The 13,499-nt window shown below is 45.2% G+C and overlaps 1 protein-coding gene across 5 annotated transcripts in view; it reads right to left on the reverse strand.

The window, feature by feature from the left end:
- VPS8 (VPS8 subunit of CORVET complex) overlaps positions 1 to 13,493 on the reverse strand; it is a 66,634-nt gene extending 53,141 nt beyond the window's left edge. For 2 of the 5 annotated variants that reach the window (XM_032697940.1, XM_032697937.1), the window contains exons 1-9: positions 13,359 to 13,493; positions 12,424 to 12,492; positions 10,576 to 10,706; positions 8,411 to 8,504; positions 7,889 to 7,921; positions 6,574 to 6,628; positions 4,205 to 4,210; positions 1,672 to 1,796; positions 13 to 99 (exon numbers count right to left, since the gene is read on the reverse strand). In XM_032697940.1, coding sequence (XP_032553831.1) covers positions 13 to 99; positions 1,672 to 1,796; positions 4,205 to 4,210; positions 6,574 to 6,628; positions 7,889 to 7,921; positions 8,411 to 8,504; positions 10,576 to 10,706; positions 12,424 to 12,492; positions 13,359 to 13,466 — 708 coding nt within the window. In that variant the 5' untranslated portion in view covers positions 13,467 to 13,493. Of the gene's footprint in view, positions 1 to 12; positions 100 to 1,671; positions 1,797 to 4,204; positions 4,211 to 6,573; positions 6,629 to 7,888; positions 7,922 to 8,410; positions 8,505 to 10,575; positions 10,707 to 12,423; positions 12,493 to 13,156; positions 13,264 to 13,358 lie in introns of those variants that run through there. The other 3 variants (XM_032697941.1, XM_032697939.1, XM_032697942.1) reach the window with 3 other exon arrangements.
- Between the last annotated feature and the right edge of the window lie 6 nt (positions 13,494 to 13,499).

A 13,499-nucleotide genomic window follows, 5' to 3' on the forward strand; every position in this document is an offset into this window, starting at 1 on the left:
CAGTGTTTTTACCTTGATGTGCAGAATGGCTGTTCCTGGGGGGTGAGCGTCTGTGATGGAGCGCAGCAGCTTCCCACTGGCCAGGTCCCACATGGTGATCTGCAAGCAGACTGTGCTCAGTGCACAGGTACTCTCAAGGGTTCTCTCCATCACCCTGTGCATTACAGTACCTCGATAAATTCCCATAGAGCCATGATCACCCCGGGTTAGTAGGGTTTTCATAGCAAAGGAAAGCAACCTGAAATCTGTTCCTCCTCTGTTTTTCCAAGGATTTTACTTATCTGCTTATAGCAGGCAACATTAGGGTTCTCTTCACAACTCTGAGTCATGTCCTTTTGGCCAGTTGCCCCCCTGCCCCATCTCACAGCCTGACACCACCAGTAAAGAATGCAGGATAACTCTGCTGCCACACACCACTGTTCCAAGGGGTTCAATGCATTTCTCTCTCCCAGAATCATTGAACAGGTGAAAAATCTCTGCTAACACCCATCAGCAAAACTCCAGCATGTCCATGGCTACCATGAACCTTGTCCCTCCTCTGCTCCTGTGCTTGCCCAGAGTGGCAGGTCAGGCAGGAGGATGGAGCTTGGCTTCTGCCTGATATTCACTCCAAGCAATATCTCACTTCAGAAGCAGCAGGTCCCAAGCTACTCACTGCATAGCTGAAGATTGTTTAGCCCAGAAGAGCTGAGATTACAATCTGAATCAAGTGTTTTATGGGAAACAGGACTTTCTGTGATTCTATACATCACCTATCCACACTTCTAGAACTGCTGCTCCAAAATAATTTATCCAAGTAAGATTTAAAACTGGCTGCTGTCCCACATGGATTGAATCTCTACTTCCATGTGGTCCGGAGCAGGCTGGCATTTAGTCCTACAACAGGCACTGGGGTGTGTTTGATCTACAACAAAGGGGAAAACCAAAGGAGCAGAAGGAAATGAATCTAAAAGGCATAACAAAGTAGCCTTTTTTGTATTCCTTTGAATTTTACCAAGTTAATGTATATCCATTTTTGTTTAGTTTGTCTTGTAACTTCTGTCCAGGAATTGTTTTCTCTCCTTTGGTTCTGAGAAGGGCAGAAAACTACAACAACAGGCTCAAACCCTTTTTTCCCCCTGCATTCCAAAGCAATGCTACTTCAGTCATACCACACAAGATATTAGTCATTTCATGAAATAAAATCAAATGAAGTTTCATGAAATGAAATGAAACCAAAATTTCTCAAAGTGAAATGAAATTTAACGAAATGAAAAGAAATGAAAAGTAGATAATTCCTTTTATTTCATGAAATGAACTTTGGGGCTACATACGAGTTTCAAGAATTTCAAGTCATTGCCACAGTAAAAACCAAGCACAGACTTTACAAAGTGACCCAGAAAGACTGAGCAGGTTGTCTTGGTGAGCCACTGCACATTTCAGTCTATCAGGGGCAGGAATTATGTCACAATTAAATCCTTTCACTAAACTCTGCATTAGTCACTTCCTCCCCAGAAACCAGCCCCAAACACCCCGAGTTGGCTCCCTGGATGCAGGGATTGGCTGCCAAAAAGGCTTTGGGCAGATGACACCACGTGTAACTGCTTCTGAGCACTGAACCAACCAACACACAGCTACACATTGATGCTTGGAGCTCCAGAGAGTCTCCAGCTCATCCCCTGGGAATATTACCTGTCCCTTGGCAAAGCCACACAGGAGCCTGGAACAGTCGTTGTTGATGCTGAGGGCAGAGATGGCCCCATACTGGGCCCCCACAGCAGTGCTGCCCAGGCACAGCCTCAGGGCCTGGTTCTGATCTAGGGCACAACAACCAGCAAGAAATTAAGGGAAGAGCAGTGACTCAAATTAACATCATGCAATTATTTACAGGTACAATTCACTTGGGGTACATTAACAACTCGCAGACTTACAATTAAGTTCTTAAAAAAAAGAGTTCACAAGGTGAAAACACGTGTTAGTACAGAGAGAATGGGACACTGGCTTGCAGGGAAATACAAAAATGATTTTTAAGAGTACGAACCAGGCACAGGGAGTATAGAAATGCAGAGGCATTACCTAAGTAATGGCATTACCAGTAAGGTACTGGTAAAATCAAAGCAGTATCTAGCATTCCTTTTACTACTCTGCTTTGAAGCACTGAAGATGACAGAAGATTAATGCTATCTTCTGAGTCTTGTATCTCCATATTTGAACATCAACTGCAAAACCCCAACACAGGCTTAAGTCTATGTCATAATTTTATTATTATTTTGTCATGTTATTCCTTGGTTTTGTTAATATAGGCCAGAAGCTGGAGGGAAAAGGAACTTGCTCTCCCAGGGACACAGTTAAAATGGTCAGGGAACAAAGATGCTTTGTGAGGACTGTTGGAAATACATGAGAAACACCACAGTAACACTGTGTGCAGGAGTCACCCAGAGCAAGGAAGGGAAAGGAAAGGATCCAGGGAAACAGAGCTGAGCACTAGAAAGCCCCTGGAAGGTCTGTGCCCAAGGCACAGGAAATGTTCCTCCAGGCTCGAGCACCACGAGAGATGTGCTAGATGTGAAACAGAGCATGTATCCTGCATTTCCTCCCCAAAAGGATGGATCCATCAGGCAGCAAACACAGACTGAGGGCTGAGCACACAGTGGAGTCACCTCAAATTCCACCTGTATGAAGAGGCATTAGTGGGAGAAATGAATATGAGCAAGAAAAGCTGCTGAACCCATGGATTACCCTAAAGCACTGTCCAGGGTGAGCAGAAAACATCCTTGGCCACACCACCAGAAAGCACCTGGACATCCCTGTGATCCCTGGCAGCACAGATCAGAACAGGTCACAGAAGGAGAAGATAAATCATGGAAGATTTCCATGGAAGTTCAGACAACACAGAGCTACAGCTGGTAAACAAGCTTCCCAGAGAAATATTCTCCAGATGGTGTCAAGATCCAATTCCTGTTCCAGAGGTCTGGAAATACAGTCCAGAAAAATACCACCTGCTAACCATAAAAATATGTTTGAAAGCAAGGGGAATGCTGCAGCTCTTCATATGAGAAGTAAATGGCATTCTGTACCTTCCACTGCAGCCTAAGCCCATCAGTGAGTCAAGACCTGTTTCCTCTAAGGCATGAAAAAGGAGAATCTTCCACAGTTTCCTCTGAAAAGGCTTTATATACATCTTTATATGTATCCCCACAGGAACTTTCCAAAGCCCTTTTCTTTTCCCTTCAGCCCCAATGTTAATTCCAAACAAACATCCCAAAATGAAGTGATTTGTATGACCAGTGCCAGTCCTTGTTCTTGTTTCCAGCCAGTCAAAAGATGACACACAAGGAGGAGCCATTAGATCAGATTTTTTTTAAAAAACAACTATAATAGGGACGAAATTGCTTCCAAAGCAAAGCAAGATCAGAGAATCAATGAGGTCCTATTAATCAGCTGGCAAAGTAATAAAAATAGATAAAAACAAAAGCTTATAGAAGGTGATCTGATGATTTTCCAGACCTACATTATCAGCTTGGAATTAAGGCACATTTAGGATTAAACATAAAAAGCTTTTCCCAAATGCTTGAAACAAAGGTGGCTATCAATTGTCCAGAAATGGGTTTAATTTTTCAATTTACAAAAGGCAGTTAGTTCTTCACCTGAAAGTTCTCTGGCAGCAACTGTGTTGCTCTCAGTCTGAGGTCCAAGGGAGATGGTCCTTAGACACAGCTCTGCAAGTGCAGAATCAAACCAAGTTTGTGAATGTGAAACGAGTCACTTCCCAGAGCAAAGGAATGAGCAGAGCACTCCAGAAGCTGATACTGCTCAGATCCCCAGGCTGCCACCAAGATCTTTCCCTTAAGCCCTGATTTCCCTGAGTTTGAGTTGGTTTCCTGCAGAATTACTCCAATATCACAAATCCTCTCAGCCAGAACTGCTCTGGATGGAGGTGAGCTCATGGGAGAGGCTTTGTCCTGCCCCAAAACAACACCCTCACAAATTGCTGTGGAGCTGCTGCCCTAGGACAGGATAACAAACACCTTTAGCTGTTCCTGCCTGGGGGATTTGGGAGGGTGCAATGCACATGCATCCCATAAGCAATTCCCAGAGTGGCCAGCAGCATCATCCTGCACTGCCTTCTGCTGAGCTGGCACCTGGAATGCCGGCACAGACAACATGCAAACTGGGAACACAGGAGCTGGGCATGCAGGGCACATGCACAGGGCAGTTACTGTACCTTTTCCTGTTCATCCACACAGAAAGGGCCACAACAGGGAAGAAAAAGCCAGAAATCAACATAAAAGAAGGGAGTGAAGTAACAAACAGCACACATGTGACAATCTCCAAAGACAGAGAGCCTTCAGAGTTTGCTGAGTGTTTCCTTTGGTTAACGTTTCACCTTCTGATTTATTCAAATGATGCTGTGACAGTGGTTTAAATCCAAGCACTTTAAAAAGTGAGTTCATAAATTTGAACTCCATTTTGTACTGAAGAGTAAAAAAAAAAAACAAACCAGAAATCTGAGAGGAAATAAAACTGGTAATGTAACAGTAATATCATTGGTAACACTGCTTTCAACCAGTTACCACCAGCCAGCAAATCAACTCCCCACGAATTTAAAAACACATCTAAGGGTAATCATCCCAAAATTTAGTTTTAATGCTGCCAAACTTCAGAGACAACCAACAGAGAAAATAAAAATACAAATCAATAGTGGTACCACACAAATCAAAACAAAGTTTAGCCATACAGAATTTTTCTTGTCTGGAACATCAAGTCTTTATGAAAAATAACACACTTTAGTGAGTTGTGTTTAAGAGCTGGTTTTTGAGTAGGGTAAAACCTCCCAGCTCTTCCAGAAAAATGGATAAAGAAAACCTCTAAAGAGTATTTGTGTGCTCCAGACATCCCTTCCTACCAGCACTTCTGCAACACTTGAGAGTATGTCAAAGAATAGGCAATTAATCCAACTCTAATCCACTAAAAAATGTTTCTCAAAGATCAGATGCACAAACTGAGAAATGTCCTGTGATAATTTCTCGAGAGCCAACAGAAAATCTCAAAGAATCAGAAAGAAAGTTTCCCAAGTCTTTCTTAAAAAGGACAGAGCAGACAAGTCAAGAATACAAGTGGACTCAGGAGTGACAAACAAAATAGCTAAAGTCAAATATATGAAAGAAAAAACAAAGGGTTACAAAGTTTCCTAGTGACACAACTATTCAGAGAGTTCTGTTCAACCACAAAAGGCACCTATGCTTTTGCAGACAAAAAAAGCTCTTATATTCCCATTGTGAAGTATAAACCCTGCACACAGTTCACAAGCCTTCAGTAGTGAATCTCACCCTAATTAACACATCTGGTAGAAACATGTTTTCCTAAAAAATGTACGGATACTGATCAGCCTACAGACAAACTGCTGCTTTAAATTGCAGAAGAAACTCGAGCCAGAATGCAAGAATGACTCTTTGCATGCTTATACAGAGTCCTAGAGTCCCTTCTGCAACGTAAAATGCTAAAAATTATCTATTATGACACTTGCAGAGAACAGTTTCTTATTTAAAAGCTTCCTGACTTCCTCGTGTCTGCACACAGAGAGCAAAATCAGAGTAACAGTGTGTTCCACAGGAGTGATCCTGGAGAGCTCCACACACTAGAGCAACCTTTAAAAACTAAAAAAAATCCAAAACCCCACAAAGATTTAGTGCTAAAAACGCCGTAAGGTCCTGTGTTACCTGCAGCAGATAAGAAGTTACTTATATTTGGATTAAGTACAACCTGTAACTGTTTCACTACTGAATTAAGCAAAGGGCATCAAACAGTTTAATGTCTAAAGACCCAGGGAGGTGAGTCTTGCACTATCACAGTCTTTCCCACCCCTCTCTTGTACCCCATCCCCTAGAATTCTGGATTTGAATCATTTCATCCAGCTTTGAAAGAAAAGTATAGAAGATTTCTGAAATGGTTAAGAAGTTGGTGTTGCACAGATAAAAGGCACCAAACCCAGTGTTTATGGGAGCAGACCAGGAGCTGTTCTGGCCCAGCTGGTAGCCTGGATAAACAGAGGCATGGGCTCAGAAACCTCTTTAATAAAGTTCTGTGATAAAAGACCAAAAGCATGAAGGGACACAGAGGTGGGTGATGGTGCAGGGAAGGAGACACCCCTGACACCAGCCATGGTCAGAGGCCCCACTTCCCAAGGAACACAATTTAATTCCCCTAATGCTGACAGCTATTACATCACAGAGCAGAAGATTAATACTTTGAGATGATACTGGTGTGGTTTCTTCCACATGAAAACAGAGTATTTTTCTATTTAAACCCAGAAAAGGCTCTTTAGACAAGTGCTACAGAACTAAATTTCTCAGTATCAGTGTGCCAATCCCCACCACAGCAGAAGGAATATGTGAATAAGGACAACTGAAATATTACTTGTGCTTTATTTCTTTGCTGAAAGAAAATCACATTTAGCACAAACTTTGAAGCACATTCCTCAGAAGGAATCCAGCCTGCAGTTCTAAATCAGGCTGGGGTTTTCTTGCTTGTGTTTGCAATTTTTTTTAAGATCATTAAAACACAAAAAACCTCCAAACTTTATTTTGAACTTACCAAATATCAGTGCTAAGCCATGGGAAGTCCCCACTGCTATCAGATTTGATGCTGCCTGGAAGAGTCACACAGATAGATTGAAAGCAGAAGAAATCATTCACAGATCCACCACTTACCAAGCAAAGTTTGCCAAAAAGGGAAGATTTCAAAGGTTGTCTAAATAAATTCTTTAATTTATAAGTGACAAGCAATTCCTACATGAAGCCAGATAAGCACCACACGTGAATGAGCATCACACAGATTTTCTCAAGATGAGAGGGCTGCCCTTCCCTCTGCTGTTTGACACTCAAATGCTCTGAGTGGGACCCACAGTGAAATTTCTTCTCTCTAAAGTCAGTCTCATTCCTTTGGTGTAGTTTCTGAATATAAATATTCAGGATTTTTTTCTAATTCAGCTGCTACATCCACATGTGAACTCTTCTACAACCCTGTGCAGTGCTGGTCCCCTGAAGTGACAGCCCACAGCAGGCCCAGAGATTCCACAGGGAATTTAAACACAGCTCCAGGATCCTGTTGCACTTGCAAACCTGCACCCAATCCACTAAAACCTAATAGAAATCACATAATGCTGTAGATGTATTAATGTTGTTCTACTTTATTTATTAACAAGTCTAAGTCAGGCTAAAAAAATTCCAGTGCTTTAATATCTGGATGTGTAAGCACTGGTTTTTATTCTACGTGCAGAGATACAGCTTCCAACTTTGCTGTGCAGCCTTTTTAAACAAAAAATATAATTTCTTAGGGACTTTGACTACAGTCAAAGCGACCAAGCACATCTTTAGTTTCTTTGTAACACATGAGAACTCATTTCACAAAGACAGAACAAACATTTGCTGCATTTCACCTCCTTAAAACATTTCTCATTTACCTACAGGCAGCTTCGCTTCTGACATATTTTAATTAACATGCTTGGAATTGCTGAGCAGGAATATCCTCTTTTTTTGTGAAAAATTTGTATTTTAAGGACATATTTCAGATACATGAGAGACACGGGGATGCTGACCCATCACGTGGAGTACTTTTAAGTTTCTGTAAGAAATTGTGAGTAGTCAAAGCAATAACTGGCAAAGAAAAAATGCCCAGGGGAAATTCAGTGTGCCCAGTAGAGGAGGACAGGCTGAGTGCTCTGCTCAGGAGCCCTGGTGAGGAGATAAAAAAGGGGAGTACTGGGCACTCTCCCCAGGAAACAGAGTTTCCATGCTCCTCCTCCCACCCCTCCTGTTTGAAATTCATTATCAGGTGTCTTAAACTACTGCTTTAACAAACTGGCATGAAAACCAAGTACACAGCCCTTGAAAAGTGTGGGAGTACTTACAATTGCAGTGGGCAAGCCAGCATCCACCTTGTCCTGGGGAAACAGGAGAAGCCACGAGTGAGGGAGGCACAACCCCCAGCTCTGTGCACGTCTCTAATTATTACAACTACAACACGGAGCAAAATCAACACAAGCTGCATCCTCATGGTCCCACCAGGGACCACTGGCTAGAAATATCCAGAAATGGAGAGGAAGCAGCATTTCCTGTAATTCCATAAGGAAGTTCCATGTGTGCTGTGCCTGCTGCAGGTACTGAGCAGACCTGCCAGTGGAACATTTGCCACCAGGTTTAATGACACCCAGCAACACAAATCAGTGCTCAAGAGCACCTCCCACATTGCTGCTGCACTGAGTCAGCTCATCCCTTGGTCACTGCTGCCTGGGACTACTAGTTAGTAGCTTATGGACCAAGCAGGGTAGTACTACCCAGAACTAATAGCAGGGAGGAGATCACACACACCCCTACACACCAGAAGAGTTTCAAGTTTTTCCTCCTGGATGTGACCAGAAGGCAACACTTACTGCTGCAGACACTATTTGGGCAGAAATTCCTTTCAGGAGTGAGAGCCGGATCACTGACCCATGGAGTGAGAGAGAATCTGGGAGTTTTTTCTTCCTAAGGGAAAAGAAATAAATTAAAGGCATCCACAAAAGTTTGGAGCTTTGCCTAGGCCACAAGTAAAGCAGCAGGTGAATACTGCATGCACCTGTAACTCACAGAGTTTCCATTCTTATTCTTGGGGGCCCAGAATGAGATGACACGTGGGATTATGAGCAAAGCCTGCTCTGCCTGCACAGCCTGGCTCTAACTCACCTCCCAGAGAAAAGTAAGTAGTTCTTCAAACAAATGCTCAGTTTCAAGCAAACCTCAGAATTTATTAATAAAGCCTGAAAGCAACACTTGAGCTCTTTAATGAGTCTTTCAGTGAGCCAGGAAGATTTAGTCTGTAAGGTGAGTATCTAAGCAAAACTAAACAATTGGAAGAGGTTCATCAGCAGAACACAGAACCCCAGGAAAACTGGGTGTATGCTTAAATAATACACTTCAATTGAAACACAGCTGACCTGACATGAAAGCTTAAGTGCTTCTGTTTATGGACACATCATCTTTTAAAATTAACTTGTGTGCAGGAACAGTTATTTCTGAAGAGCACTGGTGCACTCCAGCAACCACAGCAGAGGGAATCCAGGAAAGTTGCAATTTTGTTGCCACGCTCACCGCCAGAGAGCCAAATTCCCAAAACTAATCTGGAAACAGCCAGTTCTTATCTCTCCAGAGGTGCACAAATAAGGAGCTCACACATAGGATGAAGAAATATGTTGTTAATAACTTATATTATGGCTAAAGACCTATAACCATGGCAACCAGCCTCACTCAAAATAACAGGAACACTTCCAGGTTTTTCTGCCTACTCTGTACTGAAAATGTTTAAGCCACTACAGGTAAGATTTCTCTCAGTACAAGGCATCTTCTTCAAAAAAAGAAGGGACAGTGAATCCATACACCACCATATGCCAACAGAAACCACCAGATTCAGACTGTTTATATCCTGTGCAACTGCTCATGCAATAACCACAGCTTCCCACGGCACACCAGGCAGCCATGGGAGTGGCTCAGGCCAGCCCTGGAGTAATTAACAGGTCAGCAGTACTGGAGCTAATTACCACATTTTAGATGTCAGCATCAGCAGTGCACTCAAAGGAGTGACAGCATTTGCCTTGCACAAATAACCACCAGCTGCTGGCACACTCTGGAGGTCAAACACACCTCTGAAAGGTTTTCTTTAAAGTCATCACCGTTCAGCACTACAAAGATTTCATTAAAACTCCAAGAAACTTAAATATTCTGTCTCTCATAAAATTTGGGCACTTATTGCTCGATGTCCTAGTTAGAACAGCTGGGACCAGTTCATCACTGTGTGGGTGTAACCCAAAACTCTGTATTCTATAGCCTTCCATGCCATTTCCCAGAAACTGTTATCAACAGACCATTTACACCCTCTGCCCAGAGCAGCCCTGACTCCTCAGGCTGTAAACTGGGTGTTAAGAGGCCTGTGAGACAGGAGGGTGCTCCTGTCCTCACACTCACTGTGGAACTCCCCACCCTGAGGGAAGTACACCGGGCATTCCTGCCTGAACTGGAGGACATGTAATCTTGGAGTCTTGGGGCTTTTTTAACTACTCCTGGGATCCAGAGAAGGACTGTGACCATCACTCTCAACCAGACTGCACCAGCCCTCTCACCAACAGGTTTTTTCCCCTCTCCTTTTACTTTGGACTCAGGGGGCCCAAAGAAAACCACTCTGTTCATGCCCCAGGGTGCTAGGTTATACATTTGGGTTTTGTGGGTTAAAACCAACTGTTTGTCTGTACAACCATATTAACTGTATTATTTTATTAAATTGTTATTCTGACTTCTAATCTCTCCTTCGAGTTGAGTTCACTTCCCCTGCCAGTTTACCTTTAAACCAGCACACTCACACAGGCCAGCCCTCAGCACAGCAACAAATCCCACCTTTGCCTACGTGATCCTGGAGGAGTAACAGCGTTCTGCCAAAAAAAGGATTTGTTTTCAGGGGCTCTAAGCAGCACCCCCAGGTCCTTTAAGGCCAGGGTTGGGGCTGCAGTGCAGGGTTGGGGCTGCAGTGCAGGGTTGGGGCTGCAGTGCAGGGTTGGGGCTGCAGTACCTCTTGAGGTGCGAGCGGTCCCCGCTGTCAGAGCTGGCCACGGACGACGTGTCGTAGGAGTGAGCGTCCGTGTTATCCACGTTCAGCAGAAAGGGATCCTCCAGAATGAAAGACTCCTCTTCATCATCAGTCTGAGGGGACAGAATCACCACAGCGATTGCTAAGTGTTCAAAGCACACAGCACCACAACTGAAACGTCGGCAAAACAGCACCAATTCAGCAAAAACAAAAAAAAAATAAAAAGAAGGAAAGGATAAGACAGTCTCATACCTAAAAATGAGAATTATTTGCTACTTTACTGGACTGATTCTGTGGAAGAACCAGTTTCCAGAGTTCACAATAATCACAGGAGTGGGCTGGAGAGAAAATCGTTCGACTAAATCTTCCTTCCCCAGATAATATCTACTCCATCAAAACTTAAACTGACCTTTAACTGAGCTGTTCCCAAGTCTCCCAATAGCCAAGAGAAGGCCTAGAATTATCATCATCTACTCCAGCACTTCACCAAGTGGCACTAAGAGCCCAGCAGTCCCTCCAGCTGCTTTGAGAGTTGATTTTGCTCTGCTCTGTGCTCTTCTGCTGGCAATATCTTTCTCCTTTCAGTCTTAGCCTGGAATTTTTTAATACAGTATTTTTCAAACAGCCATTTTCCCTGATGTCTTCTAAACGTGGTGCAGTTCGTGTTCTCTCCTCACAGAGCCAGAGAGAGCAAACACAACAGCCTAGCTGATGCCAAAGGAGCAGAGAGCAGAGCAGGTGCCCCTCATTTCTTACAGCCCTGTGCCCATTGAACATCCCCCCCTCTTCCACTGCAGCTCTGCCTTTTTGGCTCAGACAGGTTGTTCTCCAGTAAAATCCTTCTCAAAAGTTGCTTTGCCAGTCATTTCCATCCCATGTGTAACTGAGATCAATGGCACTGGAGTAAGACTTTGCATTTGTTTGCACTGAACTACACTTTTCTCATGATTACCTCTCGGGGTTTAAGACTTGCATTCTACTCCTCTGGCACGGCTGTCACTGCATCTCCTTTGGTATCACCCAAATTTACTCAGTTCCCTCCACCTCTGTCACAGTAGAAACAGGGCACACCTCTGTACACTACCCCTACTCCTCCTCTCATTTTCAGTCTGGATCTGTTTGGGGCACCTTACACCTGTATTTTTAATGCAGCTTTTTAAAAGAACTGTGAGCCCTCCCAGGCTCCTTCTCCCTTTAGGGGAAAAGGAAATCCAGCCACCAATTTCCTCATTTTGTTAAAAAGCTTGTTTTCTTTGAGTTAATCTTTACTTTCATGCCGTTTTTCCTTTTGAGGGCTCATACACAGCTACTGTAAAAAATACACTGAGTTAGATACAAGTGAGACAAAGTCAGCTCTCCCCTGCAAGGCACTACAAGTCACATCAGATGCTGAGACAGTTCATTGCTCCTGCCAGAGCAAATATCTAGTTCTCACCTCCTCTCACAACTTAAGAGCTACCCAGAAACTCTGCAATTACTTTTAGCTAAAGACAGCTGTTTGATGCCCTGACCTTTAACAGACTGGACAGGCTTCAGGTGACTGTCCAGATCCACAGGTGAACGTACTTAGACTTAATAGAAACCTTTTATGTGTTGCAGCTGTGGATACTTTAATTAAAAAAAAAAAAAAATTCTATGTCACACACCTGATAAAGCAATTACTCAACTGAGCATGCACTTCACCAGCTATCAGTACCAGGACATCATGAAGCTATACAGTTTTATTTCCCCAGAAAAACACAGGAGGAAAGGAGCCAAAGGAGCCTAAAACACAGGAGGAAAGGAGCCAAAGGAGCCTGTGCTGCCCTTCCCTGCCCGACAGACGCTCACCTCATTCAGGATGCTCTCCAGCGTGGGGGGGGTATCAACCTGAGGGATGTCGAATTCTTTGTCATCAATCTGTACAGCAGAAACCACAGACTGAGTTTACGTTGCCTACTCCACTTTCCAGACCTTATTTTAACTAAACAATCATTAAAAGCAGCCACACACAGACACTCCTGCCAACGCTCCCCTGCCCGGAGAGGCCGGTGAGAGCTGAGGGCTCAGAGTTTCACCTGGCTGAAGGAGGGTATTTCCTCCTTGGAGGCCGTGTGAGACCTACTTCCAGGAGCAGTTATAGAGCACTTTTGATGTTCTGAGAATAAAGACGCTATTGCACTGATTATCAGGTGCTTTGCAGCAAGAGAGGAGTTAAATGACTGACGATGCACCTGCTACACCAGGCACCCACCACGTACAGCTCGGGGGTTTGCTGTTTGCTTAGACGAGGCGAAGAATGTGAACTTGATGTGACTGGGACAGAGCCCAGGGCAGGGTGCTGGACCCGGCAAAGAGCAGCCTGGGCCCACCTGCCTGCCGACCCCCCCTCAGGGCTGTGGGAGGGGACCCCGACCCCCCCTCGGGGCTGTGTGAGGGGACCGGAGCCGACCCGATCCCCCCTCGGGGCTGTGTGAGGGGATTGGACCCGACCTGACCCCACCTCGGGCTGTGTGAGCGGACTGGACCCGACCTCACCCCACCTTGGGGCTGTGCGAGGGACCCCCCCGACCCTCCCTCACACCCGTCTGAGGGAGCCCCCCGCCGACCCTCCGTCCCGGCTGTGTGAGGGGACCGGACCGGACCCCCCTCTCCCGGCTGTGTGAGGGGACCGGACCGGACCGGACACTCCCTCCCTGAGCGGCCCCGGGGCCCTGCGGGAGCGCCCGGGCCGGAGCAGCCCCCGCGGCCCGGCCGTGCCGCCTGGGCGGCGGTTCGCGCCTCACCAGCTCGCTGCGGGAGTCCAGTTCACGGTCGAGCTCGGCCACGCTGAGCCGGTGCACGGGCGGCTCCGTGGGCAGCTCGGGCTCCGCTCCGTCCGGGGCCGCGGCCATGGCCGGGCCGGCACCGCCGGGACTCGAACCCGC

The sequence above is a fragment of the Chiroxiphia lanceolata genome, chromosome 10 (genome assembly GCF_009829145.1).
Source record: "Chiroxiphia lanceolata isolate bChiLan1 chromosome 10, bChiLan1.pri, whole genome shotgun sequence".
NCBI lineage: Eukaryota > Metazoa > Chordata > Aves > Passeriformes > Pipridae > Chiroxiphia > Chiroxiphia lanceolata.